Below are 21,861 nucleotides of genomic sequence, written 5' to 3' on the forward strand. Positions count from 1 at the left end.
AAAGTTCTACATCACTAAAAATTCCTCTATCCAGTTTACAGACTGCTGCGTGCAAACTTCCAGGACGCTCTGTTTAGAACTGGAAGTATATTTGAGCTGAGTAGCTTAAAGCTGGGGAGATTCAGCATGACTATAATGTCATCAACCCACTGGTCCTAACATGATAGATATCTATTAATAATTTGATGTAGCTTTTGTCTTTAATAAGTTTAGTAAGCTTCAAAGAGAATTTTAAAAGATTTTTCTTTCTGCAGGTATAACAAAGCTGAAACCTCACTTTGTCTTCACTGATTTTTGTCTTAGTCATCAGTAAAAGGGATATTTGTACCACATTTGAAAGTACTTTGCTTGATATTATTCAGGATTTTGATTATTGCTTAAAAGAAAAGCTGTAAGAACTAACTTGTTTAAAAATGACTGATTAAGCAGATAAAATGTGATTAAAATATAAACATAAATCAGGACAAATTTATTTTCCCCCAACAGAATTCCTATAACAATTCTCAAGCACCATCACCTGGTATGGGAAGGTAAGTAATGAAAGTTGGTACCAGTATTTCCCAATGCATAGCTAGTTTTCTACATAAACTGTGCACCTGAGGTACTCGAAGAGTAGCTTTTCACTCTAAAGAGTATTAGTTGTTTTCTAGCCAATTCCTGATTGTTCTAAGGTCTAGTTTTCGATTCTGTTGTTCACATAATTGTCATAGATCATTCTAACAATATTTCATTGATAATTCTAATTGTAATAGATAATTTTATTCTGATAAAGGGTTTGGAAAACTGCTGCTTTTGATATTGCTGTACTGAAACTTAGGCAGTTCCTTGTTGGGGGTGAAAAATAATAATAATAAAAAAAAAAGTAGTGGGTCATTAACATACAAAGTGCTTGTCTTAGTGAATTTGTTGTTTTATATAACGCTTTTTCCCGCAAAACGATAGCTTTATTACTGCTGCAAGCCCAGATGGCTACGAGTACTTTCAGGGTTGTCTGTTCCATAGTATAGCAATTTATTTTTATTCTTTAAAACTTAACAACCAACCTTTTATAGATCACTCTCTCAAAATTAAAAATCCCAGAATTTTAGGGGAACTTTTCAGATTTGCATCATGTTATTTGAAAATGTAGTAGTATGGCAGTATAATTAACCATGTAGTTTTATTTTTATTATTATTTAAGGTTCAATTTATTTAAACAATGAGTTTAAGACTTTAAATTAAAAGATGGTGAGGATTGGTTTTGGATACTAAGCTGAAACACAGGTGCTGGAGGAGCCTTGGTATTTTACCAGCCCGTGCATTTCATCTGTTGCAGGGCAAACCCTGACTTCTTGATGTGTGAAGTGGGGGTGTTTTAGCATCCCACATTCTGAGGTGTAGGAAGAGAGGTCTTAGAGCATAATTCTTACAGCATGACAAGCCTGAAGTACATATGCATGCATTTTACAATTTAATATTTCTCTTTGGATAAGCAGCAAGCCTGTTGGTATGCCGTCTCCAGTCTCTCCAAAGCTGTCTCCAGGGAATTCAGGAAATTACTCTTCTGGGGCAGCCAACCCTTCAGGGAGCGGGTCTTCGGTGACGATCCCCCAGAGGATCCATCAGATGGCAGCCAGCTATGTCCAAGTTACATCCAACTTCCTCTATGCCACTGAAATATGGGACCAAGCCGAACAGCTGTCTAAAGAACAGAAAGGTAAGGCTCGTCACAGGCAGGTTATAACCTCACAGGATGCTCAGCTGGGTCTTCTGCAAAAGAAGGACAGAAAGCGATGCCTTTGATTATGGTGATTCCCCGGGCTGGTTGTCTTGATTGTCAGATGGTGCTGGTGATGTAATGTTTCCTACTGTTTGTTTTAAATAAACAAATCCTGATTTTCCCATAAGTTGCTCACTGTAGGAAGAGAAACTTGGTGCACTTCCTTCTCTGAAATTCTTATCTTGAGTAAATATACACGTTTGAGGGAAAAGACCAAAAAAAGTTTTGCAACCATTTAACCATAGTATAATTATTCTCATCTACTAGTCTTATGGGAAAGAGTAAAGAAATTGACTAGAAAAGATCTTTTTCTTTTATTTTTATTCTTCCAACATTCAGCCATCTTTCATTTCTTCTGTCTTAACCTGAAAGATTTGTGTTGAAAACATTTTTTTTTTTTTGTGATGCAGTATTTCCAGTACACCAGCCAACGTGAAAGATTGTGCCTAATTTAACTTGCATTTCTGTTGTTTTAGAGTTCTTTGCTGAACTGGATAAAGTCATGGGCCCTCTGGTTTTTAATTCAAGCATCATGACAGACCTAGTGCGTTATACCCGTCAGGGACTACATTGGTTGCGCCTGGATGCCAAGTGATATTTTGAACTGAAGGAATGGAAAATAGAACACATTTTTCTCGCTGCCTCTGATTTATCTCCACAACACTGTGTCATGTCAATAAGGAAGACTGCCATAACACATTGCTTAGTTGACACTAAGAGCAAGGAATGCTTTGAAATGTCTCCCATCCTCATTTGTGTTTTGTGTTTTAACCCCAAATTATCTGGTTAATGGACTTCTTCAGTATTCCCGTTTTAAGTTATTTAAATATTTTAAAATTTGCAAAATATAAAGGTGTACTTTTGCTAATCTATCATGGATAGATTGGATCATTGGAATTCCAGTCATAATACATAAGTCAGTTTAAATCCTATTTATTTTAATTTTTTAATTTTAATTTTGAAAAGCCCGATTTTGGGCAATTTTTAGCTGTTTCTTCCCTAAATTTACCCTTTCAAGTACTTAGCAGAAATTAAACATAGACACTTTATTTAAGGACTTTGTGAGCTTTGTTACTCTGTAATGTCTTGTGGTGGTAGAGCCTGTAAAAGGAAGTAGGATTGATAGGTTCTAACGTGTAGGAACACCATACTTTTCATGCCTAATGCCTATGAGTCAACTAATAAATGACAGCTAGAGATTTATTATTGCAGAATTTGTACTAAATAGAAAAGTTCCAGATATTCTTCTACATATTAAGATACTTCGTTTAAATGAATTTTAAAGAAATTTATATGGAAAATATTTAGCTGGATCTGACTTGGGTTGCTTTCAAGGCAGTTTCAAACATTGATTAACACTATAACAAATCACAAAACATTACAGTAATTTGTATTCGATGTGATATCAAAGTAATGGTGTAGGAATGAACTTCAGTCAGATAGGTGCGATGCATACAGGAAAGGTTTCTGAAATGGACAATCTTGTGCTTTTTTGTATCTCTTCATTTAAAATAGGTTTTGTTTCCTTGCTTGTCATTTTTTGACACATTCAAAATCAGCGAACTTTGTGGTTTAAAAAAAACCAAACCAACAGGAGTTAAATTCCTACCAGAACCGTCATTTGCATCTTTTCCATTGACTGAGAAACCAGGAATCTTAAGTAGAAACGGAGGTCCATTTTTTCCTTTTAGGGTCTGATGGTTAATGGACACTACAGCATGACAGTGCAACAGCCATTGTGGGGTGGGGAGCACGCCTGCTATTACAGGGAAGCTGTCTAACTGCTTTGATGCGGAATGGATTTGAAACTTGTATTTACCCCATGTTAATGAAGGTCCCATTAATGCTTGGTGTGTTTGATGGAGCAGAATATTCACTTGAGAGAAGCGATTTGGTGCAACAGAAATGGTTCGTGGAGTTGCAGCTGACTGCTCTCAAAACGTGCAAACCAAAGTACCTTTCCACGCAAGGTGCTTGTCTGAGTAAAAGGTTTAAAATGCTACTGCTTTCAGTATTGCTTAGTGCCCCTAACATGTCTGGTGTGCCTTATGCCTTACTTTTAGATGAAGATTTTATGAACTGTTTACAAGATGTTTTACAGCAGGACCAGGTATACTGTATGCAGTGGTCTTCTGCAGTACTTTGGTAAAATTCCATTTCCTTTTTAAAACTAGTGTCTGTCACACAAACTGACTTCTCATCGCAGTGGTCTCCTTTTAAAGAGTCAAACTCTGAATACTTTAGAGTGAGATTGTGGAATGCTGCTTTGTTTTATCTCCCATTTAACCCTTTATTCTGTACCAGATATGAACGTGCATGTTCAGGAAAATTATTGCACTAAATTTTTGTGTAGCTGTAGTTAAGTGCCAAACTCATGGCAACCTCGACGGAAGGAATAGAATTCTACGCTACTTAGTACTGCAGTATGTCCTATGGGCTTTAAGAGTTTAGGAGTTTTGCAAATTAGTAACCTACTAAAAGGTAGCTGCATATTCGTAGAGCTTCCTTTGCGTTCCAGCGTGTTTTGTACTTCCAGAAGAGCTTTGCTACATACAAACCGATACGTGGGTAACGGACCTGTGACTTGTTCAATTATAGCCGAATTTCCCGTTCAGGTCTGTTGGAGCATCCTTTGTATTGAATCACTGTGCAAGATCACGTTTCTTTTAGTGTTTGCTGTTAGAGACAGAACTCTGTACCCTCAGACTCTGCATCCTGGTTAATGGGACACTGTCAACTATTTTTTCCTTTAATACTCTAAAGTGCCTAGCACACTTTTGACGCTATATAAAAAATACCTTCTTAGAAGTTGCATTCATAGTTTATTTTTTTGTGTAGTGCTGCACTAGCCAGCATGGCTGTTTTTTGGCTTGCTCTTTTGTGCACAGTTACCATGACTGTCAGCAGGAATGGTCTCATCTCTGGGATTTTTTTTTTCTTTTACTAGAGTCCCACAAATACCTTTTGGTGTCACGTGCAATTGGTCTGTAAAAATGTATCGCTTATCCCTAGATCAGTGAATCTTAAAGAATTGTCTTCAAATGACCAGAGGACTTTTTACATTGTGTCAAAATGTGGACCTGAACTGGTTGAAAGTGTCCCACCTAAACAGTGTACTTCACAGTGAAATACCCTCCAAGAGTGCTGTCCCAGATTTCTGTCTGTCTGGGAGATATGCGGTGGTCTTGTTCATTGAAAAGAAATGCCTTACTCATCTGTGGCTATTTCAAGCAGAGAAACTTAAATTTCACACTTCCAAAAGCATATCTATGTTGGGATTTACCGTTGTTTCGAAGAGAGAAGTTAGGTACTTATCAGATTTCATAGCCAAAAAAAATGCAAATACTTAATAAGCTTCCATCCCTCTGTCAAAATGCAGGCTAACAATCTAAATCTTTTTTTTTTTTAACCTTTACACAACAGCGGTGGAAATGCATGTCACTTCAGCACTAAGGCAAGTCGCACTATTGACTAATGAGGGAATCCCTAACTCCTGGCTTCCTAAATGATTCCCTAGACGATTGTATATTAAATACATATCAGCGCCGTAATTTTAATTCCCTTACTGAACGCGGTCCCAGTTGGTGAATCTTAAAAATGGCTTAATCAGACTAGGCTTGCTCAGATATCAATATTATTTGAATTTGCTGTGAAACTTGCAGGTTCCTAGGTGATAAGGTGCAACCATTTATATTTATAAACAAATCTTTAGGACACCAGAGTAAAACAGCCCGATACTTTTATTTTGATTTGAAACTATTAGCCATAAAGCAGAGCATATGGATGGCTCTTCTTGGCTTTTGATGGCAGTATGCAATTTGTATTGTATGTGTCTTTTAATATATATGTATATATATATGAACTCAGTCTGTCCAAAGTATATGTTATACTTGTTTTTAGATTATGGTGCAACTGACTATATTGATATATTATTTATTGAGTGATGAATCACCATCTTACTGGTGATAAATCTTGCATATTATACAGGAGTGCAATGTATATTCCTTTAGATTGCTGAGGCTTGATTGCTGTGATAACAAAAAAAAAAAAAGCCCTGAAATGTATTTACGAATGGCCCCAACATACAGAGAGTCAGTACTTTATGGAAGTACTGTTGTGCTTGCCTGGGGCAAGTAAAATAAAGCCGTAGGCAGATAATTATGTAATTTTCCAAAATGGGAAACTATTGGAAAGAGAGACTACCTTTGCTGTATTTAATCTTTCACTTACCTAACAGATATTTACTGTCACTGCAGTGTTTATATTAAGGGCCTGAGCAAGTCAAGTTTGAATTACCCATTGGGGAGTAAGCAACTTCCAAATTATTAGATGTCTGACGAGTATTTCGGTCAGGGTTTAAATTACTCCATCTAAGGAATCAGTATTATGGAAAACTGTATGTTTCCAAGCAGCAAAGTAAAGATACCTTTTAAGTATAAAGAGTAGCCAAAGCTTTTGGTAGCCAACTCAGACAAATACAGACCTATTCCAGGAGGCAAATGTCCTAAGCATGAAAGTTGGGTAAACCCAATCAATCAGGGAATCATGATCTCTGTCTAACTCCATTACTTTTCAAGGAATTGGTCTCTGATGCCATTTGAAAACGGCGGTGTTGGGGGCGGGGGGGCGGAGAGGGAAGGGTTAGCTGTGCAGCGAGTGAATTCCTGCCTCGATAGGAGCTCTGGTCTTTGCTGGAGCAGCCTTGGAGGCAGCGCTAGCTCTTTGCTCTCTGCCAGTCTCGGCTGAGTTTCAATCGAATACACTATACTGAGCAATTTGAAATGCTGCGTTACAGCACAGAATTTATATAGGCTATCTTTATGTAAACGCTTACCTGTTTTAATTTCATCTGGAAACTTAACGGAAATGTATCCGTTCCCGTTGTAACTCTCCACGTTTGCCAACGGGGCTGATACAGGCAAATTGGAATGCAGTGTTCCCCGTCTTCAGTTTTTATATGCAACCCTAGGAATTGATGTAGTCGGGTGCACAGTACTTCTGCAGCGGCTGGTGTCGGCTGCACTGGCATTATACATCTGAACACTCAACTCTAAGGACCAGGCATGACTTTTGCAAGCACAGTTCCTGACATTTGTATCTGGTCCCCCTTTTAAATTGTTTTAAGAAATTTTGTATATGGAGGATAAAGTGCTTATATATTTATTAAAAATCCTTTATCTTATTTGAAATTATTATTTGGTGAAGAAGGGTTTTCTTTTGGGGGAGGGTTTGTGGGAGGGGGAAGGTAACTTTTAAGCTGTCACTTATAAATGAAGCCCTTATTAATCATACAGAAAGGTACTGTTAGTAACTAATGGGATGTCTCTGTTTTATGCTTTGTACATGACAAGTCCATGTGTTACATTCTGTTTCTATCAAAATATTTAGGCATCTGTCTTTCAACCAAAACCTAAAAAAAAAACAAACTGTGATTTTATTTGTTGCAATACATTTGAAATTTCAAAGGGTACTTTGGGGCTCAAAATTAGGATTTCTAAGTCAGTATGTGCATTTCACGTAATAAAGCTGTTAATGGTGAGCAAAGTATTATATACTAACTAGATTTTTTCCACATCTGTATAGTATATTCTATGTATTTTGTGGTATTGAGATTATAGAAAGTTTAGTGTCTGAAACATGCGTTTAATGTGTATTTTTAAACAAATTTATGGCAATTAAAATATTTGGAGAAAAGGGTATCACATTTCAATTTGTAAAGATCTTTTTAACTACTGTGTCATTAAAATGCTTTGTACAATGCAAAACTGTAACTGGAGAAACTAAGTTTAATAAATATCAAATAGATTTTCTGTATTAAACTTCATAAACACTGTGTTCGTGTCTGTTGAACGGGCTGTCTCCTCCCCAGTATTGCATTTTAAAGCAGTTTTCGTCTTTGTTTTAATGCTCTCTGTGTAACAAAGGAAAATGACGTTCAGTATTTGTGTGTCCCAGACCTGTTGATATTTGCCTAATCAAAAGTGGCTTTGTTTCTCTCAGCCCTCTGAGTTAAGATGGATCTGATTTTGATAAATGTATTTTGAAATAAGAAGATCCCTCAGTGGAAGAGGTCAGTTTAGGACTTTACTTAGGCAATTTTGATTAGAAGTAATTAAAAGTAAATACGTTTTCTAGTTATCACCAGATATATTTGGCGTATTGAATCTGCTAGCAGTATTATTATCAGTTTGTTTGCTCCCTCTTTCCGACAGGCCTTTATTTGAAGTACTGATAAGAGTTCAGCTGTTGAGACTGAAATGAGATGGAAGCGTGATCTACTTTAAGCACTTGCCAGGTTGAAGGATAAATGTCTAAAGTCCAGTTTGAAATAAGCACTCCTACTTGAAATGCCTGATGCGCACTCAGCATACACTTTGCTCACAGGATACAAGGAAAAACCCAGGTTGTTTACTGAATATAAACTTTTAATCCACACCTTAAAAAAATATATATTAACAGTTATAAAAAAACAAAACAAACATGAGATGCAGGGTCCTTTTATTGAGCTTGGCCAGAGAGTCATCCTCAGGCGTATGCTGCGGAGGTACAGCCTTGGTTACTGAAAGCTCTCCAGCTCTTTGAAGTCCTTTTACCAGTTCTTATGGCAGAAATGTCGAATATAATTGTTGCTGATTCACTGTCATAGCTTTTGAACGGTCAATAAATATTTCACAAGTAGAGCGGAGCATTGTTAGCAGTAACAGTGATGGGTGTTCTTCATTACGACAGGTCACTCGGAGGCCGATCTAAGGAAACAGCGGTTTTTCCTGGAAAACAAACCATCATCAGGCACTGACAGCTGCGTAGGGCTCCAACAGGTCTGTCTGTCCTTAGCAGCGCTCAGCTATTACGACAGTGCTTGTATTCAGCTTAACGTGACTCAGTTTGTCTCGATTCATCTTATGTTCTTTGCTTTGCATGGTAACTCCAAAGTACGTATTACCCAGGGCTGTATGGCCAGGCTCCAGTGTAGAAATTATACACAACAAAAATGCCTTCCTGTCTATTTATCTTCCTGTAGCTGCTGTTATAGTTCATCCATGGTAATCACTAGAACCAAATGATTCATTTCAGACGCATGCAGAATAGGAACCCGACTGTCATTTCCTATAGTATCTGTGTGTAGATGGATCTATTCTACCCATTTTCCATTTGCTTTCAGGTGTAAGTACAGTAAGTGCCACACAAAATCAGCTTTCAGTCACTAGGTAGTAATTTTAACTAATCACTTTTTATATGTAATTGGTTAACTTATGTTTGCTTTAGTATTTTAGCTTTTAAATGATGAGCTTAAGTAATCACTTTAAAGTGATTACCATTTTAAAGATGGATTAATATTTAAGGCCTCTAAGTGGTTACCTAGAAGCTGTCCAGGATTCTATGGTTGGTTGTCCTTTTTTTTTTGAAAAGATGGTTATTCTGGGTTGCAATGGAACTACAAAGGCTTGTCATCGAGGGCATTTGGACTCTGTTCTGTTTGTACTGCTTACAAAAAAGGTCTAAATCTATTGCTTCATCCATATCCCTCCTATCTTTTTTTTTTATGCACAGAATTAATTCCATATCTTGAGTGAGAATAAGTGGAAACTTTCTCTACGTAGTATAACATCATGTATTCCTGAGCCTTAATATTGGTTAGGGTTAGTTACCTGCATAGCATTGTAATGCATTCGCTGTTATCCCTGCAGGAGGCTCCAATGGGTCTCAGTGAGACTCCTCTCCAGAAAGGTGTCATCCGCCTTTGTCTTTTTAGGTGAGGCTGTGGCTGGTGCAAGGAAGCACAGTGCATCTGAAACAGAGTCGTGGCACAGCTGTCAGGAGCACGCAGCGGCTGTAGGCAGTTGGTCATTTTGATGCTGTGGTCAATCATCATATAAATTTTAAGTGAAGGTCTGTAAATCTTGTTTTCAAATCATAGAGTGATCTGTTAAAGTACAATTGCTTATATCCTAACCCTAAAGAAATAATCATAAAAATCAACATTTTTAATTGTCTTGAGAGGGAAGGCAGAATTATTTGCTAAATTACATCTCAGAGTAACCCAGTTTTCGCTTTAAGCAGTTATTTACTTCTTCAGGATGTTGAATCTGCTAAAAGAGCTCTGCTCTTACTTCTGACTCTGGCACTTAGTGTTATTCGTGTAGCTCCTAACACTTTCGTTCACTGCCTGGCTGTTTGAGCTAGCATTTTAAATAGTTCTCTCTACTTACCTGGCTGAGCAGCAGTGAGCAGAATAAGAAGATTGCCATGACTTTCAAGCAGTGCATCTTCACAGTATGGGCTGCTGCTTCGGCTGGAGGAGCAGCTGTGGGCGGAGGAGGTTGGAAGAGCCCTGAATAGAACTTGCCAAGCTTCAGCCAGATTTTTATAGACTTCATTCTCTTATCATTGCATCAGCTGTCAGTCATTACAGGAACAAAGTTCATTTCAGAGCAAGAGGGAATTACAAAGTTAGCATCTCCTGAAGCGATCTGGTTCAAGGCCTGTCTATCTAGCTAATGATTTACTCTCCTTCCACTTGTACTTTGTCTGGTCAGCTTACCAGGTTTGCCAACTGTTCCTTTTTTAAAACCTATCTAACACGTTACCAGAACTCCATCCTGCACTTGCAAGCAAAAGGGTGGGTGGCCCAAAGTAGCGTGGTAAAGATCAAAAGCCTTATTATAACAACCCTATTTAACTTCTCTGATGTTCACAGTATGTGCAGCTCTGAGTTTGCCAGCTGGCAGGTAAGTATTGTCCTACCGAGTTTATTTGGAGCAGCAAATTGTACTTTTGGTTCTGCTTCTCGTTCTTGGTACATGAAAGAGTCATAAGCAAGTTACTTCTGACCTTTCTTTCCATTAACATTGTGTTTAAAATGTGGATGCGGTACTTTCCATATGGGTTTTGGAGTGTAAAAATGATGTTATTCCTGATAAATCTTAGACATCTCCTTTCAAGGATCCCAATCTGCAGTTAAAGATGATCTAGATAGCTAACCCTAAAAGCAGAAGAGATGGCTGGAAGGATTTTCTGGAGTTGAGTTGCTCCACGTAGCAAGACGATGGTTTCTTTAGACGAGCCATCTCTGCTGTAGTCTGCCTCTGTGTCTTACAGTGTAACTCGTGAGCAGTCTTCTAGAAGGTGCCAACAGCAGCTCCCACTGGTGTGGACAGGCAGATTAGAGCTAAGAGCACTCTTGCACTTCTCCGTGGTGCAGTGAGAAGAGATTGCAGCAGCTTGGAGGAAATGTTTCAAAAGAACCATGCGTTACCTTTCATCTTGCCCAAAGTCTCCGTTCAGACACACACTTCTCCCACTTGGTCTCCCACGGGGAAGAGGGAGAAGTGTTTCTAAGATCACTCCTCTCTCGATGCACCTTGCCAGTACTCCTCCTCCTCCTTGTCTGATACATCTGGCTCCCAAATCTGTCCGCGTGTTCTGTATCGTCAAGGAAATGATTTATGAGACTGCAGAGCAACAATAGCAGTTTAGCCATGGCAAGCACTGCGTGGAGGCTTGGAGGCACTCTGTTTTGAAAGTTACTTCAAGTAGGAAGATAGCGTATAAAATAATTAGTTGTTTTAGCTAAATTATAAATCTAAATACGGATGCAATAGACTACATTTTCTGTGATTGCTTAATATGGAAGTATAAGTGCCAGCGTGGAAGGCAAGTTACTGAGGTTAAGATAATGCCTGCCATGTTGTCAGGTTCCTGCCTACGGATGATTACCCCTTAGCCCAAATTTCACTGGGATTAAATAAAACCCCTTTGCAGCGTATCGCCTGCAAGCTATTATTGGAAGATTTGTTCCTTTCCTGGGGTTCCTTACTCTTCCCCTGTTTGTCTCGCTTCCTTGCGGGAAGGAATCGAAACCCTTCGTCATTTCACCTTCCTTGGTTTCACATAGGGAAAGAAATGAGACAGTAAATAATGACAGATCAAATAGCAGAACTTGAATGTTTCTCTTGCATCTGGCTGTGAATTTCTCAAATGTTTTTCCCTTTAAGTCCTTTCCTTACATGTATGTGAGTTCTAATTCTGCTGTCTCCACTAGGCACTGTAGTAGAACAGAGACAAGAAAAGCCACGGTGGCAGTCTTGACTGCGTATTTGGAGCACAGGATGGGAAGTGACAGCTCAGCTCTGACAGCCGTGTCCTCAGTAAGTCATCGTTCCTCAGCTTTTTTGGCTAGCTAAGATTAGTACTTTGTGATGATACGTCAGAACTGTTGTGTGTCCTAGGTTGCTAACAGTGTCAGCTCGTAGTTGCAGATCCCTTTGAAGCAGCAATCTGTTTATTCTGTGCAAGAAAAGAAAAAAAAAATCGGACTGCTTGTTTCCATGTATGCAAATCCAGTGCAGTCCACTCGTCTACTGCTGGCTAGTCAGAAGCCACAGCAAAAATGCTGGTTTAAACACCAGAATGTTACAGAACATTGCTGTGTTGCCACTTCTAACATTTAGCAAAGGGACAATAGAAATAAATCAGATGATTAAGACGGTAGCCCGCTGTCTCCTATTTGCCAGTAGGAAGCCACAGCCCCCGTGAACATTTAGCAAAGGGAGAACAGAAACAAATGAGATTGAGAAACTTTCAAACACAGCGTTCGGACGCTGAAACACCCCCCAGCCCAACGCTCCCCTGCCACGCAGCGGGCAGGAGCCGTCGCTGCTGGCAGCGTGAGGAAACGCCGGGTTCTGCATCCCTGCCCCGCGGGCCGGACCCGGGGGGCAGCTGGGGACTGGCAGCGGTGCTCACGGGGCTGCAGCGCCGTGGGTAAACTCGGCGGCAGCGGCTGAACGTGCCCCGGTGTTTACAGTAGGCTGGCAGCTGGCTAGGCCATAGTTCAGCCGTCTGTGAAACGGGGGCAGAGACCTCATCGCAGAGGCTGCGAGGAGCTGCTCACCCTCTAGAGTTCCTGAGAGGAAAGGGATTGAGGAAGCACTTACTGAAGCTACCGCTGTGCCAAGCCTACGAGTCCGGTTATTTAGGCTACAGAGCAGCTGCCCTTGCTCTTTGGGGTAAGTAGGAGGCAAATGAGAGTTCTGAGCAAAGCCTGCCCCCGGCCATCTTTGCCACCTCCCAGTTGTTGGAGCCAGTTCAATGCTCCCGTCTTGCTTAAGCTGCCTACAAAGTACCGGTGAACCAAAACGTAGACTGGAGCACAGAAAGCTTGTGGTGCAGTGGGAGCACTTGCACTGCTCCTGGCTAGGCCAGCCTCTGACTGTGCTCGAGTACAAAACCATAAAGCATTTGACTACACCATTTGCATACCCCCAGCTTCCTGAAGTGAGACTGAGCATCTTTGTCTTCCAGACGGCTCAGCCCTGAGCCCACAAAGCAACTACCCCAGGAAAACGTCACTCTCCCTCTGCAGATAAGATAAATTCTCAGTACCAGCTGCGGGACTAGCGCAACAGGGAGATAAATGAGTTACTTTGCTTGGAGCACGAGCTTGAGACAATCAGCTCAAGACTAAGGGGAAAAAAAAGATAAAGAACTGAGCCAAACGGTCTGGACTTTGGAGAGCAAAGCGTGTCGTACTTGGAGCTACAGGGTGAATTTCTTAGGCACAGTTTTAAAAGCGAACAGTAGCAATAAAGCTCCTGAGATCACCCTCAGGTGTCAAAATAATCTTTTTTTTCTCCTTGTAGTTCCCAAGAAGAAGCTTCTAACTTGGACTGTTAACACCAAGCAGACATCAGAATTGCAGTTTATCATCTGATTAACGTTAATAACTATGATACCCAGGTAGGTGTATGTGGGGCAGAGTCCACATTCAGCTCCGAGCCATCAGCCAGCTCATACAGTTTTGGGCAATGTCAGATGGGTCGTTTGTTTTTTCACGCGTCTCAAGGCTGGAATATATTCTATTTCAAGAGGAAAAAGTGGCTGGTGAGGGACAGATAAAGGGATCAATGAGCTTACCCCCGAACTGTTATTTCTAACCAATGATAGCTGAGGACAGCCCTTGCTACATTAACTAGACTGAGAAGTGTTTCAAAGAAACAAGAGGCAAAGAGGCTGGAAATAAGAAGTAAAGTAAAGTAAAAAGTAAAGTAAAAAGTAAAGTAAAAAGTAAAGTAAAAAGTAAAGTAAAAAGTAAAGTAAAAAGTAAAGTAAAAAGTAAAGTAAAAAGTAAAGTAAAAAGTAAAATAGTTTGAGCATAGAGTAGTTTAATCTGATCATCCCTCTGTACAGAGTGAACCGGAGAGCCATTTCATGCGACTCACCTCAACATGTAAAGCCATGGACTTCACACAAAGTCATGAGACAGAGTTAAAGTTTATTAGACAACACTTTATCTGCCCGTCATCCTAATCACATGAACACGCTTAGCAACAGGACGCTGATAACACGGTGCGCTAACATCTCCGCTAACATCTCCTCGTGGCTCTGGCTACTTGTCGTTCTCGTAGTCAGCAGGGTTCTTCCTCTTCAGCCTCTCGAACTCCTGCATGCCCCAGGAGTACAGGAGGTAGGCGCCCACGAAGGCTGCAAAGAGAGGAGAGCGCTGAGGAGCCGCACGGCGAAGAGGGGGGGGCAAAGCTGCGGCAGGCTGGCTCACAACGACAACTGGTACGAACCCTCCCTGTTCACCCATCCTTCCCCAGTCCCCCTTGACCTCCCCGTTTCCCCTTTTACATCCCTCAATCCTTCCCATTTCCCCCTAGCCTCCCCAGTTCCCCTGGTCCCCCTCAGCCTCCCCCCGCCTCTCCCGTTCCCCTCCAGCCTCTCCCAGTCCCCTTGATCCCCCGAGCCTCCCCCAACCTCTCCCCTTTCCCCCAGCCCCTCCCCTTCCCTCCCAGCCTCTCCCATTTCCCCTGGTCCCCCTCAGCCTCCCCCATTCCCCCCCCCCATTCCCTAAAGCCTCCCCCGACCTCCCCCATTCCCTCCCATTCCCCCCCAGCCCCCTTGATCCCCCCCCCAGCCTCTCCCCTTCCCCCTTCAGCCTCCCCCGTTCTCCCCCATCCACCCCCCATTCCCTAAAGCCTCCCCCAGTCCCTCCCATTCCCCCCCAGCTTCCCCCAGTCCCCTTGACCCCCCTAAACCTCCCCCAGCCTCTCCCCTTCCCCCTCAGCCTCCTCCAGCCCCCCCAATCCCCTCACGGCCCCCCCCTTCCCCCTCAGGCCTCCCCCCCCCAATACTCACGGGGCACCACCTTGAAGACCTGCGAGCTGAAGCGCCGCCACACGTTGGGCAGCCCGTGCGAGAGGACGTTGGGGAAGGCGCGCTGCTCGAAGGGCGACAGGCTGTAGGTGACGACGTGCCGCACCCGCGCCAGGTTCCCGAAATGCCGGCCCATGGCGGTGTCACCTTGGCGACCGCCTTCGCCGCCGCGCCGACCGGAAGCGGAAGCGGCATCGCTGATGCCGCTTCCGCTTCCGGTCCGCGCGGCGGCAGTGTCCCCCTCAGGGGTGTTCGTCCTCCCCCCGAAATGTCGTGTGGAGAAAAAAAAAACCACAAAGTGACGTTATCACGATAAAAAACACTAAGTGGTGTTGCCACAGTAAAACCCCCTAAATGACACTGCAACAATTAATAAACGCGAAGGGACGTTGCCACAGTAAAAAAAAAAACAGCAAATGACGTTGCGGCAATAACACCAAACGATGTTGCGACAAAAATAAACACTAAACGGTGTTGGCACAGTAAAAACGACTGATGTTGCCGAGATTTTATAAATGAGGCAAAACAATAATGTGAAGGCCATGCGCGCATCCCCTCACGGATGTAAATGCTCCCCAAAATGCCACGTGGAAAACACTAAATGATGTTGCCACAACAAAAAACACTAAGTGATGCTGTCATAGTAAAAAAATAAAAAATACTTCTGCAATTTTATAAATGAGACAAAATAATAACGTGAAGGCTGTGAGCGCATCCCCTCACAGATGTAAATCCTCCCCAAAATGCCATGTGGAGAAAGAAACAGTAAGTGACATTGTGTCAATGTCATTTAGCGTTCTTTATTGTGTCAGTAAAAAACACTAAATGATATTGCCACAATTTTATAAATGAGACAAAATAATGACATGAAGGGACACAGTTTTAAACACAAGTGTTTGGTGAAGCTGAATTCCCCCAGTTTGAAAGGGATTAGTGGGAGCAATGTGCATCTCCTCACAGATGTGAATCCTCCCAAAAATACCATGTGGAAAAAAAAAAACCTAACTGACATTGTCACAATTTTGTAAATGAGACAAAATAATAATGTGAAGGGACACAGTTTTAAATACAGAAGCTGTTTGGTGAAGCTGAATGCCCCGGGTTTGAAAGGGGTTAGTGGGAGCAACGCGCACTAGGCAGGGAAGTTTTTTTACACCAATCAAACACAATATTGACCTGGGCTAGAATTTTGTTTGACACCAAGGTTTTTGCCTTGAGCTCTTGGTGTTTTCCAGCCATACCTCTGATCAGAGCCAAAGCAAGCACTATTTTTAGGTAGCAGCCCCAGTCAGAGGCCTCCTTTGGTGGAAGTTATGTGACTGCTCGCCAGGCAGCGTTGCACCTCTGCAGGGTACTCCAGGCTCACAGAAGCACCACAGCAGCACCGGCTGGTTCACATCTGGGAGGTGAAGCACTGTCCGTGTCCTGTCACAGCGCTGGGAAGTCACGCACGGCACCTCAGGTTCAGGCCTTTCTCTGCCAGGCTGAGTTCCCAAGCCCTTGGGTACTGCACAGGTCAGGCTCTAATGTTAGGGTCTAGTAGGAAGTTAGGGACTTCATGCATCAATACATTTGCAAGCCCTTTTAAAGGCTAGTCTTAGTGATTCAAAGAAAAACAAAAACCACACAAGACAGTGCTACACCACATCCTTCTGTTAAAAATCCACATCAAAGCTGTCTTTTGTGTGAGCTTCGTCTAAAGCTCTCTTAGCTTGGGTCCCCAACCCAAAACAAGTGCTTTGAACAAAATTCTTGTAACTAGAAAAATCTAGGAGAAAACACATTAGTCTTGGTGAAGATTTTGTTTAAAAACATACAGAATTAAGGGGCTGTTACCTACACCCTTATTGTGAGAGGAAATGAGGCTATGGCCCTACATCTTCACATCTCGTATCAGACTACTAGACATTTAACAGCATTTAACTAATTTAATAACCTCCTAAAAGCCTTTAAGTGACAGTGTTGAACATTTCCACATACCTCAGAAGCATGTGGCAGCATAGTTTTACAGGTAGAATCCCATACCCTAACACCATGACAATCTTGTATATTGTTCTAAAAAACAGATCAAGGTTTTTTTAACAGCATGTGTAAGCTGTTGCATGTTTGTGTTCAAATAGTTCAGTGATTTGATTTTTTCCTACAAATTACTAGATATCTCTCCTTAAATTCTTACCACCCATTGCTGAGAAAGCTTCAAGAGCATGACAGAAGAAAAGCAAGGAACAGCCCGATTAACTTTTTTTTTTTAAACAGAACTGCAAGGAAAAGTTGTCTTCTTGCTAGGGGAATTAGAAAAATGTGTTAGGGAATATGAGCAAAAAACTGAGAAAGTAATTTTAATATTAGAGTCTTTCCTCTTTCCATAGACACTTGTCAGAAATGTCATTACAAAAGATTTCATTACATAGAGGAAGACTAGCAGGCACTGAACTTAAGTTGTATGCATGATAGGCATTTATTTCCTTTTTTTTTTTAATCTATAACAAAACAGCTTAAAATAGGCACCTGGTAATTGAAACCTCTTTCATATTTTAAATGCAAAATTATTCCAATAAAAAGATATTTACATTTAATTTCACATTCTAGAAAAGCTGAGTGGCTACAAAAATAAGTGCTATTATGTAAACACCTACTAATCGCATGCTAAATCCTGACCAATTTTAAAGAGCTGTTAGACAAATGCTACAGGTATTCTGATAATTCAAAATACCCAAGCTAAGTGTAAAATGAATTAGGATTCACCCACTACCGACAAGTGCACTTAGTAGCTATCATATCTTCATATTCTTTGTAGACTATGGAGCCGTCGGGCTCTATCGTTAGCACGCTCAGTGGGCTGTACTCAGCAGGAACACAAGAGGGCTTCGGAACAGATGAGTCCAATTTCTCATATATTAGGTTCTGCACCATCGTATGCACAGGAGAGCCGTAACGGTGCCCCACTACCCTCGGGCAGTCCCCTTTGCAATACTGAGGGCTGTATCTATGTGGTGCTATTATCCATTTGTCCCATTTTAGCTGGCTAAAACTTAGACGGAAGCTGTGGAGCTCACACTCATTTTGAGGAAACAGAAATTGTTTGAAATATTCACTCAGATTGTAAGGTGGAGTTGCTGGAGCTTCGTTCAGATTCTCGTCTCTTCGACGTCGAGAGGCCCTTTTACCTTGCGGATTCTCTCTTCCTTCGTCATCTGTAATATCAGCCAGCAGACTGTTCCTTTGCCTGGGCCGCACTGGGTTTTTCCTTCTACGTCTGAGTGAGTTCCACCTGTGATAAGCTTGCTCACTGGTATCATTTAAGTAAAGGAGAAGAGAAGGGGGAACCAGAGCCATATTAATGTAACTGTCCTGTTCAGTGCTGTGTTGTGGATCGCCCATCAGACAAGTGAAGTTCACAGCCATATGAATATTCCTCCTGTTAGTAGCAATTAGAGGCTGGAGAAAAGAAGTCACGTCAATCTCCACCCACTTGCGTTTTCTAACTTCAAAGTGCAGGCTAAAAGCTACAGTGTGAGAAACACTGGGACATACTTGGCTAGAGAAATCATGCTCCTTAACAGACAAATGGCACATGCATGTAAAGGAAGAAGAAGTGGGAACAGATGTGTCAAACGAATAGAGCAAGACAGACTTGAGTAAGTGCTCTAGAGCAGTAACACGATCCAGGTTGAAGAGCAAATCCCCTGAGTGAAGGTCTCCTGAGAAGGGAAACAAAATTTTGCACAGTTACTGTACCTTAATTTGCCACCAAGACAAATACTTTTGTCTACTGGGTAATTAGAAATGATTAAGCAGCAGAAGAAACCAATTTAGATGCCTGAACATATTTTTATTGTATGAAATTCTCGGCTGGAACAGAAATTCAAGATTTAAAAGTTAAGAAAACAACAAAGCCAAGAAGCCCCAAGCTTTTAAGAGGTGTTAAAATCTGTTTAGTTATAAGGCAATACACAGCAATGTTAGCAGTTGGCTTTTCCCATTGTTGATATGGGGAAGGAGGAACTAGACAGTTTGGATTATAAAAGAAGCCATAAATGAAATAGTTTAAGTTGAATGCTTTGAGAGCTTTTTATTATTAACTCCAGGTATTCTTGCTACTCATGTATTATTGACCAGCAGCTGACAGCAAGTCTGGTTAATAGCAAGGCAGAAACTTATTAACACTAATTTAAAAAATTATCACTTTGCTTTTCTGTTATGAAATAAAAACTTTCCAAGCCATTCTGAATGCAGATTTCTGTCTTATTCACTCATACTGTAAGATACACTATTCTTATCTTTTTGCATGATTTCTTTTTTCCTTTTTTTTTTTAATTTTTTTTCTCTAATTTCCATTTCATTTTGAGATTAATAAAACCGTTTTCTGGCCTGCATTCCAGATGTGGACATATATTGCTTTTCTTACTCTCACCACTGTTTTTCTGTAAGTCAGAAAGCATTCTTTTTTGACCACATAAATACATTAATTGATCATCAAACTTTAATAGACTGTATAATCAGAAGTCAGATGAGGGCTCTGTAGATCTTGATAAACTTATATGGTCTATATCAATGACTTCTCTAAAATAATAAATTTGAATAACAGCCTCAAAATTAGTTGTAGGACATTGGTTCAGATTCAGGCTATTACATTAATTATTACTGTACTTAGGATATGTAATCATGAGATTAACTGTTAATTGACAGTATATTTTTAAAGCAGTAGACTATACTATGCCAGGAAATTTTAGCCATAAACATTGATTTATTTTTTCTATAGCAAATACTTTTTAAGCAATCCTCAACCTCAAAGCGCCATTACTGTGTGTGAGCATGATGTTTGTGTTTCAGGTTATCTGGCTCTCCAAGCGGAGGAATCCAAGTCAGGAAAAGTCAGACAACTCATCACCAATCACGTAAGTAAAATTAAAGGCCAAGGATTGTTGCTCTGACTGGACCACATTAAAAAAAAAAAATCCTAAGTCACAGATGTGCTCAGCCACCCCAGTTTTCAGACCTGCCCCTGCCTTACAAGGGGTTCTGCTCTTCACACGTTTGGTTACGATTCTTTTCTAGGAAAAGCACAAGGCAAGGAGTTCTTTACAAAGAACTTACACAGGCTAAGAGAAGAGCCATCAGGCTTAAAATAGCAACAAATCCAATGGAGTGAGATATTTTTCTGCTATATTGCAAGCATAGAACATGCCAAAATAAACCCCAACCAGCTGAACCTTTGAAGTTCAGGTCACCGCGCACCTACCTTTCATTAGGTCCCTGTGGCCGTGCTTGCATTCAGAACACGGGGTGAAAAGTCGAACAGTGTTATAGAGGTGGCTTTTGTTGGCCTTGGGGATCCCCTCCTTGGTAGCGGACATCTTATAGAGCCTCTTCATGTACCTGAGGGCTCTGGAGTCTGGCTGTAGCCTCGGGGCCTCGCTTTCCCAGCTCTGGCGTCCCTGGTCAGACAACACCTTGAGAAGGGGTGGCAGGAGGGCATATCCACGTCTCACACCTTTTGGCAGCCGCAACAATGGATTTAGCTCGCTGGGGTCCTCCTCAGGAGCTACCAATAACCCAGAGATCCTGTCAGATGCTGCACTGTCCCTGGAGCGGGGGGAACACTGGATGCTAGAAGAAAGCCAGTGAATATAGCAATAGAAACAAACACAAATTCTCCAGGTACCCTCCATACTTTTTAGGGCTGCAGCCAAAAAACACCTCCCCTAAAATATTCAAGAAAAAAAGAGTGCATGAGCATGAGCCCTTATATACGGTGCAGCTGTGGCATGGGAGGGAGGTTTCTTTCTCATTAGAAACCAAAGAGGAAGACCTGCAGCTGGCTGCGGAACCCACATGCTTGTTTGCATTTAGGCTAGAGTCGCTGCACATGAAAGCATTTTGCAAGCAAAATCCTTATTCTCCGAGTAAACCTTTTTCACGTGGTAAATTGCAATACAAGTGTTCGTTTATCAGCCTCCAGAGGGAGCCGGGGAGACAAGCTAATATTGGCAAGTCTAACTGAATGCATGTTATTTGCACGAATTTTGATATTTGTGAGTTAACTGTTAAGAAAATGTCAGTAATAATGCTAATTGTCATTGCTAAATATATCTAAAATGCTAAATACTATTGCCATTAGCAATAATAAGGTAATAAAAAAGAGTGAAAGTGCTTTTCATTTGCTGCTAATGTATTTCTCAAATTTTGCTTCTTTGTGGATGTTAACATCCACCTGAGAGAGAGGTGACTGTGGCCGCCGTACCCTCAGGTTCCCTCTCATTCCAGCACACGTTCGCCTCCAGTCTTAGCTGAGGCAAGCAAAAAAGCAGAGTGGTTTTTTCGGTCAGTACCAGCTGTCTGTGGGGCGTGCTGCAGGAGGCTCTAACTGGAGTAATGCTGGTTGCTCCAGGAACATGGGGAACTTTTGTTACGGAACATAACTAAAGGGATGGGGCTTGTTTTATTTAATCAGGAAAATGCATAAGAAAATGTATTTTCATGGCATTTGTTTTTAGAGCTACGCTATCGATAACCTAGTGAAATGTCACCCGTAATCAGACTTTCACATCCTAAGGCTTAAGTAAGGAGTACTTGTTCAGAGAATGCTTAATTAACTGACAGAAATGTCAGCCTGGCATTCTTTGGTTTGGAGTGGAAGGTAAATTCAGATAACAATCTCCTGTGAAACAATATTACCTTTTCTGTTACATTTGTTAAAGCTGTTTTGATTACGATAAGAGGGGGATACCGTCACGTCTAAGGTCAGATATGTTTAAACCGCTTTGGATAAGGTGATCAGTGTTTTTGTTCATTTTAAAAATATATTCTTCTGTTGGGTAAGCTTGCAGCAGACAGGCTGATCTGCTCCTCCCGTAGGGGTGTGAATTAGTCCCACTTCACGTTAAGTTCAGACAAATGTAACGACAGTTTCTGCTGTTCCGTGACGATTTAAGCTGCTTTCT

General features: G+C 41.2%; 4 protein-coding genes across 5 annotated transcripts in view; 1 reads left to right on the forward strand and 3 right to left on the reverse strand.

The window, feature by feature from the left end:
- AFF4 (ALF transcription elongation factor 4) overlaps positions 1-7,564 on the forward strand; it is a 49,873-nt gene extending 42,309 nt beyond the window's left edge. The window contains exons 20-22 of one of the 2 annotated variants that reach the window (XM_066977112.1): positions 487-530; positions 1,476-1,696; positions 2,236-3,608. In XM_066977112.1, the coding sequence (XP_066833213.1) occupies positions 487-530; positions 1,476-1,696; positions 2,236-2,354 (384 nt within the window). In that variant the 3' untranslated portion in view covers positions 2,355-3,608. Of the gene's footprint in view, positions 1-486; positions 531-1,475; positions 1,697-2,235 lie in introns of both variants that reach the window. The other variant, XM_013175810.3, reaches the window with a different exon arrangement.
- An 812-nt stretch (positions 7,565-8,376) lies between these two features.
- LEAP2 (liver enriched antimicrobial peptide 2) lies at positions 8,377-13,873 on the reverse strand. The gene is made up of 3 exons (XM_013175811.3): positions 9,970-13,873; positions 9,409-9,548; positions 8,377-8,526 (listed from the first exon to the last, which is right to left on the reverse strand). The coding sequence occupies exons 1-3, from the start codon at positions 10,135-10,137 to the stop codon at positions 8,490-8,492; spliced, it is 345 nt and encodes a 114-aa protein (XP_013031265.1). The 5' UTR covers positions 10,138-13,873; the 3' UTR covers positions 8,377-8,489.
- A 140-nt stretch (positions 13,874-14,013) lies between these two features.
- Positions 14,014-15,126, reverse strand: UQCRQ (ubiquinol-cytochrome c reductase complex III subunit VII). Its single transcript, XM_048057366.2, has 2 exons — positions 14,900-15,126; positions 14,014-14,242 (listed from the first exon to the last, which is right to left on the reverse strand). The coding sequence occupies exons 1-2, from the start codon at positions 15,051-15,053 to the stop codon at positions 14,148-14,150; spliced, it is 249 nt and encodes an 82-aa protein (XP_047913323.1). The 5' UTR covers positions 15,054-15,126; the 3' UTR covers positions 14,014-14,147.
- A 2,105-nt stretch (positions 15,127-17,231) lies between these two features.
- GDF9 (growth differentiation factor 9) lies at positions 17,232-20,589 on the reverse strand. The gene is made up of 2 exons (XM_013175813.3): positions 20,160-20,589; positions 17,232-18,618 (listed from the first exon to the last, which is right to left on the reverse strand). The coding sequence occupies exons 1-2, from the start codon at positions 20,587-20,589 to the stop codon at positions 17,666-17,668; spliced, it is 1,383 nt and encodes a 460-aa protein (XP_013031267.3). The 3' UTR covers positions 17,232-17,665.
- Positions 20,590-21,861: the final 1,272 nt, after the last annotated feature.

This window comes from Anser cygnoides, chromosome 14 (genome assembly GCF_040182565.1).
Source record: "Anser cygnoides isolate HZ-2024a breed goose chromosome 14, Taihu_goose_T2T_genome, whole genome shotgun sequence".
Taxonomy (NCBI): domain Eukaryota; kingdom Metazoa; phylum Chordata; class Aves; order Anseriformes; family Anatidae; genus Anser; species Anser cygnoides.